The following is a 15,425-nucleotide window of genomic DNA, read 5'->3' as shown; positions in this document are numbered from 1 at the left end:
ATGTCTGGAGATGCAGTTCTTACCAGAGGTAGCCCTGGTGACTGATTTCAAACAATAGGGCAAGCTGCTGAGGGAGAGATTTGGGGCAAGTGGGGACTCTGACGGTCCCCGAGATCACATTCACCCAGGCTGCTTCCTCGTTGGCTGAATGAACATCCGGCGTAGGGAGTTTCTGGCTCAGTAACGCTCCCAGTTCTCTGCCATGCCCTCTTTGTCCAGTGCTCTAGGCAAGTCCCATTGCTTCCTCTTTCGTGTTCTTCTGCTTAGGCTGGGTGTGGTCTGTCCAGGTCACGTTCTAGGCTTTTAGGGCACTCAGGTTAGCTCTCAGCATGTTTCAGAGGAGGACCCAGTGCTCCACCAAACCGGGAGGGAGAGCAGCTTGCCTTCAGTGACCCTCCAGCAAAGGAGTCTGCAGTCTGCCTCCCCGGCCCCACCCCACCAGCCCTCTGGTGCAGGCTTCTGTTTTGTTCCTTCCCTGCCTCCATTAGATGGGGCCAGAGGAGGCGAAACATTCACTGTGGAGGCCCCGAGTCTTTCTTCTCTTGGAGCTGCCCCAGGGCTCAGCCCAGGACAGAAACTGTGCCGCGCTTGGGTGCAGTGGTTGGGTTCGCTACTAGGATTTAAATTCCTTCCCCCTACCATCCCCACCTCAATCTCTTTTATTGTTATTCCCTGCTTTTAGTCAAGAGTTTTTGAAATTTGCAACAACTGAGGCTATCCAGAGGACGGAAATCTTCGAGTACTGTCAGATGCTCGGCCGCCCCAAGTCCTTCATCCCTTCTTTCCAGGTAACTGAACCCACAGGAGGCCAGCACCTGAGCTGTGGCCGCAGCAGCTGCATTTTCAGCTCTATGCTTTGGCACACGGTAGCTAGGCTCAGTCATCTACCAACTTTTCCTCGTTAGCTTGATCGTGGGAAGCATGTGGATGCCTTTCTATGTTCCCTAAAGGCCTGCATTTTAAGAGATGAAAGCAAAACGCTGCTGTGGCCCCCCTGCTGGCGGCTCTCACCTCACTCCTGACATGAAAACCCTGCCTGCGGTCCTGTCCAGGGCCTCATGCCCGCTGGACAGCCCTTCTCTCCACACAGCTCTCCCTTCTGCTCGTCCCCCTCCGCCATGCTGTAGGGAGTGGGCAGGAGGGCCCCCCCCACCCCCCGGTGGGCTGCTGGCCCTGCTCCCTCTGCTGCCCTCCTGCTTTTCTGACCTCTTTTGGACTCCTCGGTCTTCTAACTCTGGGGGGTCCTCCCTGCTCCGTCATCCTTCTTTCGCCCCCTCTAGGGCCTCAGCTGTGCGGGTGGCGTCCGCACTGCACGTTCAGATCTCTCTTCTCAGCTTCTCCACTTGAAGCCCTGTTGTTACCTTCAATTCATAAAGGCTCCTTCAGTGTCTGTACTGAGAGTGACACAGCGGCAGCCACACACACACACACACACACACACACACACTCACACGTGCACGCGCGCGCTCGCTACAACACGGAACAAAACAAACAAAACCTTGAAAATGAATGAATTACCGTATACAGAAATAGGACCCTATTTCTATCTTCTTTAAGAGTTTTACGAAGGACTCACTCCCCTTCTCCAGTGAAGCTTTGCCTAACCAGCCCCTTTGGATGCAGGCCTTCAGTCTTTCTTTCCCTTCTTTAGTCACCCCACTTCTCAGTTATCCATGGGCTGGTGGCGATGAGATTAGCTAGTTGTAGCCAATGTGTTTTACATGCCTCGCATTGGGCTATTGTGCTTCCTTTTAGTGTATTATTTCTAATCCTGTGAGGCAGGCGTATCCCCCCTCCTTTACAAAAGAGGAAACTGAGGTTCAGAGCTTTCAGCTCGCATCTTTGCATACCATTTCTTCTATGTACTTTACATGGATTATCTCGTTTAATCTTCAGACCAACCAAGGGGTATATTGTATTATGATCCCCGTATTGTAGTGAGAAACTGAGGCACAGAGAGGTGGGGTAACTAGCCAGTGTCCTACACCCAGCATGGAGCTGGGGTCTGAACTTGGGTCTGTCTGATTGCCACGCCCGTATGTTCCATCTCTCCTGTTGCAGTGCTTCTGTGGACGCTTACCCATATTTGTCTGTACTCTCCCTTGGGCTTTGAGCTCCTGCACCAGAGTAATTCTTTTTTATATGTCCCCTTGGTGCCTGGTCCTGTGCTCCCTGTACAGCAGGTTTTCCAGAGATGTGGGCTGCCTGGTAAGAAGTAAATAGTCTGGAGCATTTCCATGGGGACCAGGGGCTAGGGAGAGTGAGTGGATGTGACTTCCACCCCTTTCTGTATCGTGCAGGAAGTGCAGACTGGGTTTGGAATTGTGCCTACACGCAGACAGAATGCCCCAAATGGCACAAGGCCCTTTTGATATTGAGCTGCCAGCGTCAGAGGAAGTTGGCAGTCAGCTGATTTCCAAGAAGTCTCCTCTACTTTTCTCTCTTTCTGTCCCTGCCTGGATGGACTAGTCACTGGCTCTGTTCCCCTTCACAGGTGTATAAGCTGCTTTATGCTTCCCGTCTGGCAGATTACGGCCTTGCGTCCCAGGCCTTGCATTACTGCGAAGCAATTGGCACAGCCCTACATAGCCAGGGAGAGAGCATTCACCCTGTGCTATTGGTGGAACTCCTCAAGGTGAGCTTCTCAAAGCCTTCTCTGCAGCCGTTTTATCTTCAGTGTTCAGAGAAAGCTATTGTGAAGCAGCTTAGACTCCACGTTTCATCTTCTTTGCACATGCCGTAGAATAGGAGCCCATGGCTGTCTTTGACCATGTATGCATGCCCAGATGTGATAAGCCGAGGCCTGACACTGCACAAAGAAGGGTGCTGTTGGTGGGGGGCAGTGGGATTGGTAGACTGGGAGCCAGGGGTGTGCTATGCAACACATTCATTCTTGCATCTGCCTTTTCTGGTGGTGCAGTAAAACTGCATGTTAAAGCGAACCATTCTCATTATAAAAGCTAGGCTTAGAAAATATATTTCAGTGATTAAAACAGGAAGTGCTCCTCATTAAAATGCTTTTAAATGCATGGAATACTTTATCACATGTGGGATACATTTAGAAAAAACAAAACAGCAACTTTTAGTTCCAGGGGAAGAAAACAATCGGGCAAATAGTTGTTCCAATTAATTGAAGGAAAAATACATTAGCTGGGGGTGGGGTGGGGGGGTGAAAACACAGCCTGCCATCAATTTTTGCTTTCCTTTAGAGAAAGCCCAAGTGTGGGGTTCTGTGACCAATAAAACCTATCGTGCTGAGCCCCCTACCCTGAGATTTCTGCCCGCAGGATGGTGGTTGGTAGTGAGCTCAGGGACCCAGATGGAGGAGTGAGGAAAGTTTGGGAACTTAATAATGGATTAGAGTCTCGCAATACAAAGTAGTGCCTGGACCAGCAGCATGGACGTCACCTGGGAGCTTGCTGGGAATGCAGAATCGCAGGCCCCACCAGGATTTCAGAATTCGCATTTTAGCAAGGTTGCAGGTGGTCCTATGAGCACCAAAGTTTGAGAAGCACTGCTAGAGAGCAGACAGCTTTGCAGGAACATAAAACCAGGTCGCAGTTTCCCCTCATATTTCAGGTAGTATCTAACACCAAGATGGGTTAATCGCCTATTTATGTTGCAATGTTGGGACGATATCTGCTGAATTTGCTCTCTCTCAATTATTCTCTATAATCTAATGTACAAGTGCATTAAGGCTCCCTGTCTTCTTTTCCCTTATTGCCTCTTTCCCCATTTTCTTTCCATTTCTCTTCTCTCCCTCCGTTGCCCTCTCTTCTTTTCTGCTCCTGACCCATCGGGAATCCTGGAACAGCTAGCAGAGAAGCTGAAGCTGTCTGACCCTCTGGTGTTAGAGAGACGCCGTAGAGACAGGGACCCGGAGCCAGACTGGCTCGTGCACCTGCGGAGGCAGCACGAGGACGTGGTGGTGAGTGGGGTTGGGCAGCAGGGCCAGTGGGTGGACCCTTTGTTTCCCTCTTTGTTCCCCTAGACACAGAGGCAGGCACTGACCTCCGCAAATCCCTAACCCCATGGAGGGCCGTGGGGTCCCCCATCACCCACGAGGCCCTGTCTGCCCTGGGAAAGGGTGGCACTCAGCTTCCCAAGGGGTTGCCGCCTCTTCCCTGGGCAGCAACGTTACGCTGGGTTCACTTGTGAGACAATGGGGCCCTTTTCAAAAACCACCCTTGCCATCCTTCTCTGTGGTCCCGGAAAATGCGTTGTATGACCATCAAAGCTTCCATCTCTCTCTTTGGAACAGTGGATCACTATGGACCTGTGTCACTTTCATGTAATGTAGGGTAATTGCTTCAAAGACTTCCGGGCCTTTCTTTTTTGTTCTGACAATTGCAAAAACTGTTGGTAGTAACTGTAATGGTAATTGGAACAGGGCTCCTTCATTTTCTTTCTCCCACTCTCTCTGAGAAAGGACAGGGTGGGTCCTGTCCCCTCCATATACTCTACACTCTGGGGCGTTGAGTTTCTTCCAGTTGCCCCTTCCTTAGGGAGACAGGGACGGTCCTGGTCCCTGTCTGCTCTGAGCAGAGCTGGGAGCCTAGAAGGACAGAGGCTGCACCCCCACTGGACTGACCCTCCCCACCAGCCCCCAGCATTTGGCTGAGGTTCCCTAACCTTGGCATTCCCTCCGAAGTGTTGTGACTTAATTTTTAAACCACTGTTCCCTGTTCTTGTTTTGTGTGTGTGTGTTGCTCACAGGATTTTTACTTTATTTTAAATAGCAAAAAGCAGCCAGAGACACCGGGGAGCCCCGTTCTGCTCACTCAGATATTTCGGGAGCCAGAGGAACAACAGGTACCCAAACTGATGAGCCCAGTGTGTAAGTAGCTGACTCCTGGGGTAACATAACTTGAAACGTAGCTGCCCTTCCCTTGCTGGGGTGCCTTCCTTGCCTGTGTCCATCTGACCCGTCAGTCCAGGCACCTGAGGGCGGCCATGGGCATCCTGACATGTCTCAGTCCCCCCATTATTAGAGTTTCTGCTTCACATTTGGGTTTTCGTACTTGTTGCACGGTAGGTATTGTTATCTACCCTGTTTCCCCGAAAATAAGACCTAGCTGGACAATCAGCCCTAATGTGTCTTTTGGAGCAAAAATTAATATAAGACCCAGTGTTATGTTATGTTATGTTATGTTATGTTATGTTATGTTATGTTATGTTCTGTTCTGTTCTGTTATATTACATTGCATTACATTATGTAAGACCCAGTCTTATATTACATTATATTATATTAGACCCGGTCTTACATTATAGTAAAATAAGATCAGGTCTTATATTAATTTTTGCTCCAAAAGACGCATTAGAGCTGATTGTCCGGCTAGGTCTTATTTTTGGGGAAACATGGTCATAGTTTCGCCTGTGTTATTACTGGCTCCCCAGCTTAATTCTTCATCCAGAGACGGTGGATTTCTCTCTCTGTATTTCATGTTAGTGTTGGGGACACAGGGAGCTCTTAAGGTTTGTGAGCTGTCGGTTGCCACATACATGTGAATGAAATATGTTTCAAAGTGTTTTAGCACATCCCTCCTTTCTCCTCAGGATGCCTCTGAGTGCCGGGTCAGCCGACATTATCGCCCCCAGTTAATTCTGTGCCCTTTCCCCAAATGACACCCCATTGTGGAGTCAGAACAGGGCCTCTTCTTTTGACTCTGAGCCATTTCCCAGCCTTTAGCTCTTTCTTTGGGGATGAGTGAGGGGAAGGCAGGAAGGGCAGGCCTTGGTTTCTGGTTCTCGGCTGTGCTGCTGTGTTACGGAATCTGTGTAGGTGAAGGGCAGGCGGGTGCCTCTGCGTGGCCGCTTCCGCTGGGAAGCAGCTGTGTCTCCTGTCACCCAATCGAGCAGCTGGGTCACCTGCCCACACCAGTCCCATGACCTTGGGTCAGTCATTGTACATATCCACACCTCAGACGGTTTCATCAGCAGAATGGCAGGGCCAGAATGAATCCCACCAAGGGTCGTTCTGGGGCCAGTGATCCAATTCCTTAAAAGCAAAGCCATTATATCTGTGGACTGATTTGCATTTTAACTGGAAATATTCTAGGTTTTCAAGTACCCAAGCCCATTAGGAAATTCTTGAAGGAAAAAGTTTATCCAGAAATAAAAACGGTGTGGTGTTACAGGAGTTGGTAATTTCTGCCCTCCCAACCCACTGGTTTAAGGCTCAGAGATCATACACGGTAGTGAGGGGACTACTTCTGTCAACTCTAAGTCATGAGCAGTGAGTGGTGTTACAGGTATCACATTCACAGCAGCCACATCAAGGGGCGTGTCCTCGTCACCGCTTTCCAAAGAGGACAGTGGCAGGGATGTTCCCAGTGTGATTTCATCCATGCAAATGCCACACTTCAGGTCTCACTTCTTTCTCTTTGCCCCTGTCCTTAGAAAACACTTTGTACCAGGATCTTTCGGGACATCAAGGTGACCCAGAAGCTATTGGGGACCGCTCAGCCCAGTGGCCAGCAGCAGAACAAACAGTCCCGGCCCAACCCAGCCTACAGCAACCCTTTCCCCTCCAGCCTGGCTCCTACCCAGCGGGAGGTGGTTTGGGGCAGACAGGGGTCCCGGTACCTCTTTACTCAGTTCCCCAGACCTACCTGCCAGCGACCAGTGGCAGCATGGCAGTGACAGAAGCTCCTGGAGGAAGGGCCTGGGAGGAAATCCAACAGACGCCCCCGCCCCCTGGTAAGACCTGTGCTAGGCTGGAAGCCTGGGGCGAGGAGTTCTGGAGGGAAGGAATCAGATGAGGGAGCCTCGGGGAACAGTGGGAGGAGTGGGGGCGAGGAGCTGGTATGGACCTGAGTGGGGGGTGGGCACGACAGAGGGCCTACTGTGTGTCAGCCCCGTGCTGGTACTCTGCATACATCCGAGGGAGATTGCTCTCTCTATTCCAGTCGGCCTCTCTCTTGGGACAAGCATAGCAAGGCCAAGGGTAGTCTATCCTGCCCTCCCTTGGATCACAGGTTCTAGGAGAGAGGCGGTTGGGTAGAGAAGGGAAGAAAGTACCTCGAGCTGCAGTGCAGGACAAGTCGCCCCTGACGTGGTCCTGCCTCTGAGAGCTCATTGCCAGCAGAGGCCTGTGCTCTGTCCTGCTCCCAAGTTCCTTAGGCCCGTCAGGCCTGGCATGGGAGGGGTTGAGGGTGGGTGAGCAGAGTTAGGTGATGCGAGGGAAACGCTGGAGACCAGACAGGAGGATTCGCTCTCGGACCTTCTGAGATGAGGGCCTGTCCAAGAGGGGAGACTCAGACGGGATGGCCAGCGAGGATCCCTGTGACCCAGCTCAATGTGGCCCTAATTTCCAGGATCCCTAAGGCACGACCTGGGTGTTCAGGGTGGAGGTTGAGAGGGCTGTGCCAGTGGACTGGAAGTTCACTGTGATCCGCTTGGCATTATGGGCTGGGAGCTCCCCATGCTCTGCAATTAGGAAAGCCGCTGTCCCCATGACCCTTTTTCAGAATGGGTGGAAAAAGCACAACTGCAAATCACGATTTTTGTTTGTTTTTGTGCCACAGGGGAGAACACAGTATCCCAAGAAACCTTCCAGAATCCTGATGGTCAAAAGGCTGTTTCCAAACCTCAGGTGAGAGGACCAAGACCCCTCTACTGTGTTTCCCTGAAAATAAGAAAATAAGACCTAGCCGGACCATCGGCTCTAATGCGTCTTTGGAGCAAAAATTAATATAAGACTTGGTCTTATTTTACTATAATGTAAGACTGGGTCTTATATAATATGATATGATATGATATAATACCTGGTCTTATATTAATTTTTGCTCCAAAAGATACATTAGAACTGATTTTCTGGCTAGGTCTTATTTTCGGGGAAACAGGATAGCTTCAGGTCCCCCCCTCAATCTCCTGGTTTCTTAGCCACATGTAAACTCCTTCCTAGGCATTGCGTCAGCTGTCTCTTTCACATGGCACCTTGTTCTTTCTTGCTTTCTTCTACACCAAATCCTGAGAAGCCGGAGGAAGCTGTGTTTCTGTTTCTGTTCCATTCCAGCAACCTGTGTCCCTGGGGGGCGGGGCAGCAGGGCTGGGTGTAGTTTTGGCCTCGCAGATCTGCCCCCTCTGACACATTCTTCCTACTGTTGCACCCAACCCTCGCCATGCCCTGCCCCATCAGGGAAGACCCTTGCTATTTATTTCCTTATTTTAATTTTCACCATGCTTTACTTCCAAGAAGGGTCTGCAGCAGCTGTGTCTTTTCTCCTCAGGCTCTAAGGTGTTGGAGGTGACCATGGCTAATTAATCATTCTGTCTGTTGAATGAATACTCCCTTCCCCTAGCAATGGGCATTGCTGGTCCCCAATTTAAGATGTTCTTCAACTTTGTCTGGTTGGAGGGTGACATCATTTAACTTTCTCAAGCGGTAACTGGGCTACAGGCCTTACAAAACTTTTATGGTTTGCCTTTTATTTTCTGACTGAAAAAGTAAATACATTATTGTTATAGAAAACTTGAAAAAACAAAGAGTCAAATATCACTCATAATCCCACAAATACTTTGGTCATTTCCTTCCAATATTTTTCTATGTATATATGTATATAGACATACAGGTGTGTGTGTGTATGTGTGTGTGTGTATATATATGTGTGTGTGTATATATATATATATATATATACATATATATATATATATATATACATATATATATACACACACACACATATACATATACATATATACCTACATATACACGTATGTGTTTTTAAATGGTTACAAATATGTATATGAAGCTTGTTTCCTATTTATTTAATACTATAAAATGAGGTTTTTTGCGTCATTCATAAATATGATTTTTAATATTGGTATGATAAAATCCATTGTACGAAAGCACCCTCATTCTTTCATTTATTCATTCACAAGTAGTAACTGAGCTCCCACAAGGTACACTGTTCCAGAGGCTGGGGACACATAGGGAACCAGACAAAGCCTGCCCATGGTGCTTCCGTTCACTGTAGGTGACTACAAGTAAACAACTATATACATGGGGGATTTTAATTTAGTTGGGGTGGCAGGGAAGGGGTCCCTCAGGAGGCCTCGAGCAAGGTCAGAATGGAGCGTGTACCTGAGCCAGGTAAATATCTAGGGAACAGGTGTTCAAGGCACACGGAATAGCAGGAGCAAAGGCTCAGGAGTGGGGCTGCCTTGGTGCCATCAGGGAAGGGCACGGGAATCCCTGTATCTAGAAAGCGGGCAGCAGTGGGAGAGCACTGAGGAGAGGCCAGAGGTGAGAGGTAAGGTGACGTAGGCCAGTGAGGAACTGGCTTTTAGGTCGTCATAAAACATTTTGGGAGTGTTGCTTTTCTTTTCCTTTTCTTTCCTTCCTATTCTATCTCCCTTTTCCTTCCTTCTTTCCTTCTTTCCTTCCTTCCTTCCTTCCTTCCTTCCTTCCTTCCTTCCTTCCTTCCTTCCTTCCTTCTTCTCATATATAAAACACAGTCACGGGCATCCTTGTATGTAAGCCCTTGTCTCTTTCTTGAATTATTCAATTAGGAGAAATCTCTAGAAGAAGAGCCAGGATCCTTGCTCTGCCATTGACTTCCTGTGTGACCTTTAACAGGTGGCTTAACCATTCTGTGCCTTAGTTTTCTTATATGTAGAATGGGATGATATAATAGTACTTACCTCACAGGACTGTTGTAAAGGTTAACTGTTTTTGTAATACATACAAATACAAATAATTATGCTGTACACCTGAAACAAATATAATATAGTACGTCAATTATACTTTCAAAGAAAAAGATTAAATGAATCGTTATCTATAACACTTAGAATGGTGTCTGGCACAGAGTAGATACTATACTCATTAGGATAAAATATAAAGCTCTTCTTATATTTTCTTGCCAAAGTATTTTCCAAAGTTTGTGCCAATTATGTTTTTTTTTTTTTTCCGACAGTGTAAAATGTAAGTATAATACATAAGGACAAATATTGTGTGATTCCGTTTTGTGAGACAAGAAGTAGAGTAGAGGTTACCAGGGGCTAGGGGGAGGGGAGATGGGGAGTTAGTGTTTAACAGAGTTTCTATTGGGGAAGGTAGAAAAGTTCTGGAAATGGACAGTGGTGATGGTTGTACAACACTGCGACTATACTAATGCTGCTGAATTTTACGCTTAACAATGGTTGGATGGATAAACTTTGCGCTGTGTATATTCTACTACACACAAAAAACGTAATATGAAGGAATGTGGGGGTATTTCCCCCCCCCGGTGCATTGTTCACAGTGGATCTTCAGGAAGCCTGTTGGGAAATGAGCTCTAGGAGGAGTGAGGTTCCGTGGTCATTACATTCTCAGTCCTTTTGGGTTTGGGGGTCCCGTGGGATGTCTCCTGTCCCTCTTTGTCTCCAGGGGTAGTGTTCCATACCCCCTGTTCCAGCCCTTGGTATGGATCTGGAAACCTGATGTTTCTGGGAGATAGCACAGCAGCCGAACCCCCAGAGGTTTAGGGATAATGCGAGAATTGGGGTTGGGCTGTGGCCTTGTCCTGAGACCGTCGGGTCAAATCATTTGTCATGGCCAGGCCCGATTTCCTCACAGTAAAGTAGGATCCCATAAGAGGACCCGATGGACTTACTGAGCAGGGCAGGTGAGGGAGTCCGTGGAAATGTGCCTTCGTAACCCGTCAAGAGCTCAAGAGCTGTACCTATGTTAGTTCTTTTTTTTTGTTTAATTTCTTTTTTAAATTCCAGGTACCACTGATTCCCAGAGCACGACATATTTCTGAGGGTTCCACCGTTTCCGTCAAGGAGGATGAGGAAGAGTCCTCCGATGAGGAAGATAAAAAGTCTTCCCAAAATACTGCGCAGAGAGAAAAGGTAGGAGACGTGAAAGGATGCACAGGTGGAGGACTGGATCTTCTCCTGCCATTGTTCCCTTCTCAGGGGGTGGAGCCGAGTGGGAATCTGGGCTCTGGTTGTGTCCCTTCCCTGTCTCACCACCATCACGTTGGGGTGGGCTGCTCTCACATTCAGCGGGAGAAGCCATCAAAATGCCCCTTCTCCTCCAGAGCTCGGGGTTTGGCTGGTTCAGCTGGTTTCGCTCGAAGCCCACCAACAACACGTCCCCCTCTGCAGACGAAGACTCTGACAGTACCGACCTTGAGGTAAGCGGGTGGGAGGGCTGGGAAGCTCCCTCTTCCGTGGGCCCTTCGGGGGTGTTCTGTCAGCATGTGGAGGGCTCGGAGCTGGCACTGGACTCTACCCCAGTGCAGATGAAACAGGTTTTGTGATGGGAGACTGTGTGAAATGAATTCATCATGGGAGGGGTAAGGCAGATGATGAAAGGCATTAAAAGTTAGGGTGAAGAAATTTGACTTTAGAACTGAATTTGGATTTGCTGACTGGAGGAGTGGCACGAGGGAGATGGAATTTGGGGGTGGAGGCCACCGTGGTGGGCGCTGCAGGGACACAGCAGGTCAGCATGGGTTTCTTAACCACCTGTATCCCTTTCTTTCTTCCCCAAGCAGGAGAACCCCAGACCGCCGTCTCCTCCCCGGGCTAGCCCAGGCCTCTCACGGACATCTCTCCCAGGTGCCAGCACCTTCTCCACAGGCACAGGTACTGCCAGCTTCATGTCCGCTCGGCCATTGGTGGTCCTCTCTGTGCTCCTCAGGGTTTGAGGGGTAACTCCTGGGAGTGGGGACTCCTCAGTTCTGAGCAGTGGAAACAGCTCTGACTCATTGCTTTCTAGGTGGGGGTCAAGTCTGGGGCTCAGCGTCCGGTGGGGGAACAGCCGAGGGCACTGGGAGTGGAGCCTCCTCTGGGCTGGAGGTGAGTAACCCATAGGCTGGCGCCTGGGCTGCCACCAGCTGCCTGTGTCAGGACTGCGCTTTCCTTGTGGGCTGGAGCTGTCACCCTGCGAGGGCCCGACTTGTGGGGAAGGTGGGGAGAGCTTCCCTAATAGTTTGCTGGGGCCGCCATAACAGGGTGTCACAGACTGTGGGGCGTAAACAACAAAATTTTATTTCCTCACCGTTCTGGAGGCTGGAAGTGTGAGATCTGGGTGTCAGCAGGGTTGTTTCCCTGGAGGCCTGTGTCCTTGGCCAGTAGATGGCCATCTCCTCCCTCAGTCTTCACATGCTCTTCCCTCTGTGTGTGTCTGTGTCCAAATTTCCTCTTCTTACAGGGACACCAGTCATGTTGGGTTAGGGCCCACCCTAATGTCTTCATTTTGCCTTAGTTACCTCTTTCAAGCCCCTATCTCCAACCACATTCTGAGGTACTGGGGTTAGGATTTCGACATCGGAAGTTTTGGGGGGATATGATTTAGCTCATAACTGCTTCCTCAGGTGGAATCTACAGAACTGCCTCTTTCCGCGTCCTGGTAGGCACCCAGTAGGCGTCCTTGGCAAGGGCTGTGATAAGCTCTTGAATTGTTCACACCGGTACCCGGTACGGATTTCATGCCGATTGCTAGGGAAACGTTTTCTTGTGGCCTGGTTAGAGCACTCTTGTAGTGTTTTAGTCCTTTCAAAGAGTATTATGTTACTTTTTATGATGCTATCAATATAATTTATGATGGCTTTTTTTTCTCGTGCTCCAGGTACAGCCACACCTGCATTGCCACCTCAGATCCAGGTGTTGGCTGGGCCTACTTGAACTATGTTTGATGGCTTGAGATTCCCTGAGTTCTATCAAGAAGCTCTTCTCATCTGCATCTCTTGACCAAAGTTGACTTTCAGGGGAGCTCTTGATGTTTGGGAATCCAGGAAGCGGTGCCTGATAGGATTTTCTGTTCTTTTCCATCACAGGGTGTTTCCTCTGAGAGCTACTTCAGCCCCAGTGCTCTGCTTCCCCCAACCCCCTTGAAAGGGGCTGTTCCTCTCTACAACCCATCTCAGGTCCCCCAGGTAAGGAAGCCCTGAGGGACAGGGGTTAGCACAGGTTTTGGATTGAGGAGACCTGGGTTTGTAATCCTAGTTTACCAATCACTGTGCATGAGTTCTCGAGCAACGACTTAACCTCTCTAAGTCTCAGTTTTTGCATCTGTAAAATGGGCTTAGTAGTAGCTACCTCACCAAGTAGTTGTGAGGATTAAGGGGAGCATGTATGCGAAGGGCCTGGCACCTAGAATATTGCTCTTGACCTTTCATAAGTCTCAAGACTCAAGGGACACAATTGGTACTGGCATCAGTGATGTGCTTGCACCGTCACTCCATCCTGGACATAAGGGGATCTGTGCAAAGTTTGAGAGATGCTAAACTCCCCACTCCTCAGTGACTTGGGGCAGACTGATCGCTCTAAAGCATCATTTGGCCTCCCCTCTTTATAAAATCAGATTCCTTTTGCCATATTAACAGGTGAAGGTGCTGGGAGGAAGTGAATAGTTAGAACACCACCCAGGAAAGCCAAATGCAGAGAAAGTGTTCTAGACTCTCAGGATGCCTCACTCAGTCCAACCAGCCAGCCCTGGGAGTTGTCATGCTCGGGGCTGTTATCCAATGTGATGCTTGTTCTTTTCCAGCTCTCCATGGCTACTAGTCTGAACCGGCCAAATCGCCTTGCTCAGCGCCGCTACCCAACCCAACCATGATGAGAAGGACCACGCACCCCAGGCTGAGCTCCGGAAGCACACCCTCTACATGGCTCTCCTTTCTTAATCTCCCTGCCCCTCTGCCATGTTGGGGCCCCCAAGAGGGTTGTGCTGACCTACTGCCTGCACTGGGCACGGAGAAGGCAAGGGGTCAGGGCCTCCCAGGACACAGCTCAGTTGAGTCTCTTCAGATTAGCTTTACACGATGGAAATAACTCACCAGATGGAAAAGCTGGGTACAAGAGCCAACTGGAGGTGAGCAGAATGCCGTGGTGGCAGCACATAGGATGGTGGCTTCAGACTCTCAGGAAAGTCAGGGCCTCAGAATCCTACCGTTGGAATCAACCGTGTCACCACTGGGCTCTGCAGCAGGAAATTATTGGGGCAGGGACAGGGGCGGTCCTGGACTAATTTGATTCCTTCCTCAGTCTTAGTTATAGAGCCAACTCAGGGCTCTAGTTAGCAAAAGTTTTTATACTAAAACTTGATTATTACATCTTTTCATAATGCCCTCTTCAGTAACGTTTCAGCAATTTCCCTCTTGGTCCTACTTTTGTGCACTTTTTTTTTTTTTTTTTTGTGGTTCAGATTAATTATATTTCTCTCACTTTCTTAGCGGGTCCTATTTTTTTCACATTCTGGCATCTGGCTATCAAGTTAGATTGCTGTAGGCATCATATTGTCATGGTAACTACTGAACCTAATGATGCAGATGGATGGAACATCAGTATAATAAATGATGGAAAACATTTTCTAAAAATTCATCCCTTCTATAAGGGGAGGGATGAGTACTTGGTATTGTTAATATCTCCCATCTTGCTTCAGGCCTTTGTAAACTGATGTCTGGAGGGTCACTGGAGCCGGAGGGAGGAGAGGGACATCTTGGAAATTTCCATTTATTTTTTCAAACCCAAAGTAGAAATGACTCTTGCTGTTCGTCAGATTTGCTGAAAATTGCTCCCCGCAAAGAACATTTTTTTGTATGTGTAATTGTATATACAGGTTTTGTACTCTAATGTACTACAGTTCTAATGTTGGTAGCGATTAAACCAGATAATTTTATAGCAAATGGCTGTCTCTGGCACATTGAGTGGTCTCTTCCCTGAAGTCTTTCTAATAATGGTTTCATTGTGTGATAAGATGTGAAAAGCTGGAAAGAGCCCTTTGTTAACAAAGAATATAGGGACCCATTTTCTTAACTTTCAAGTCTACTCTAATGTTATTTGTTTTAATTGAGAAAATATGGACAAAAACTCCTTTGATCTAAGGATATTCTAAGTAGTCACTTCATTAACCGAACATCGCATATTCTGTTTTCTAAAAAGTCTACTCATTGCTCAAATTAAGTTAGGAAATGTATGCATAACTGTTGTGCATATAGAAGGGCCCTGGTAAATGTTTTTCCTTTTCTTCCATAAAAGACTGCCGCTTCTTCAGTTTGGTATGCTGACACCCAGTGGCGGTACTATGGCAGGAGTGGGTGACTTTCACAGGAGCCAAATTGCTTCGACTTGAATCCTGGCTCATGCATAGTTCACCTGGTAATGATGGGCAAGTTTACCTAACTGTTCCGTGCTTCAGTTCACTCATCTATAAAATGAGGATGATAATTATAATAGTACCTACTGCATAGGGAGATTGCAAGAATTAAATGAGCCAAGCTCTTAGAAAAGTACCTGGTACGTGCTAAGCACTATGTAAGTGGTGTTTTTTTTTTTTTTTTTAATTATTAGTATATAATCTAATAAGGAAAATCCTGACTGTCTTGTTGCCTACGAGATGAAACTGTGGATGTTTCATTCTTGATACAGGTATATGATGAGAATAATAATTTAAAACTACTTCTCAATAAGTGTCCTTATTACTAAGCCAG

General features: G+C 48.2%; 1 protein-coding gene across 5 annotated transcripts in view; it reads left to right on the top strand.

The window, feature by feature from the left end:
• The window catches only part of SEC16B (SEC16 homolog B, endoplasmic reticulum export factor), a 42,406-nt gene extending 27,785 nt beyond the window's left edge, over window positions 1–14,621 (top strand). For 4 of the 5 annotated variants that reach the window (XM_074321983.1, XM_019728728.2, XM_019728636.2 and 1 more), the window contains 12 exons: window positions 683–788; window positions 2,495–2,635; window positions 3,815–3,928; window positions 4,740–4,812; window positions 6,400–6,699; window positions 7,527–7,594; window positions 10,711–10,836; window positions 11,028–11,123; window positions 11,484–11,577; window positions 11,711–11,790; window positions 12,771–12,869; window positions 13,484–14,621. In XM_074321983.1, the coding sequence (XP_074178084.1) occupies window positions 683–788; window positions 2,495–2,635; window positions 3,815–3,928; window positions 4,740–4,812; window positions 6,400–6,699; window positions 7,527–7,594; window positions 10,711–10,836; window positions 11,028–11,123; window positions 11,484–11,577; window positions 11,711–11,790; window positions 12,771–12,869; window positions 13,484–13,552 (1,366 nt within the window). In that variant the 3' untranslated portion in view covers window positions 13,553–14,621. The remainder of the gene's footprint in view (window positions 1–682; window positions 789–2,494; window positions 2,636–3,814; window positions 3,929–4,739; window positions 4,813–6,399; window positions 6,700–7,526; window positions 7,595–10,710; window positions 10,837–11,027; window positions 11,124–11,483; window positions 11,578–11,710; window positions 11,791–12,770; window positions 12,870–13,483) is intronic. The other variant, XM_019728818.2, reaches the window with a different exon arrangement.
• Window positions 14,622–15,425: the final 804 nt, after the last annotated feature.

The sequence above is a fragment of the Rhinolophus sinicus genome, linkage group LG17 (genome assembly GCF_036562045.2).
Source record: "Rhinolophus sinicus isolate RSC01 linkage group LG17, ASM3656204v1, whole genome shotgun sequence".
Taxonomy (NCBI): Eukaryota; Metazoa; Chordata; class Mammalia; order Chiroptera; family Rhinolophidae; genus Rhinolophus; species Rhinolophus sinicus.
Note: the sequence above shows the minus strand (reverse complement) of the source record. Positions and strands in the feature narration are given on the sequence as shown.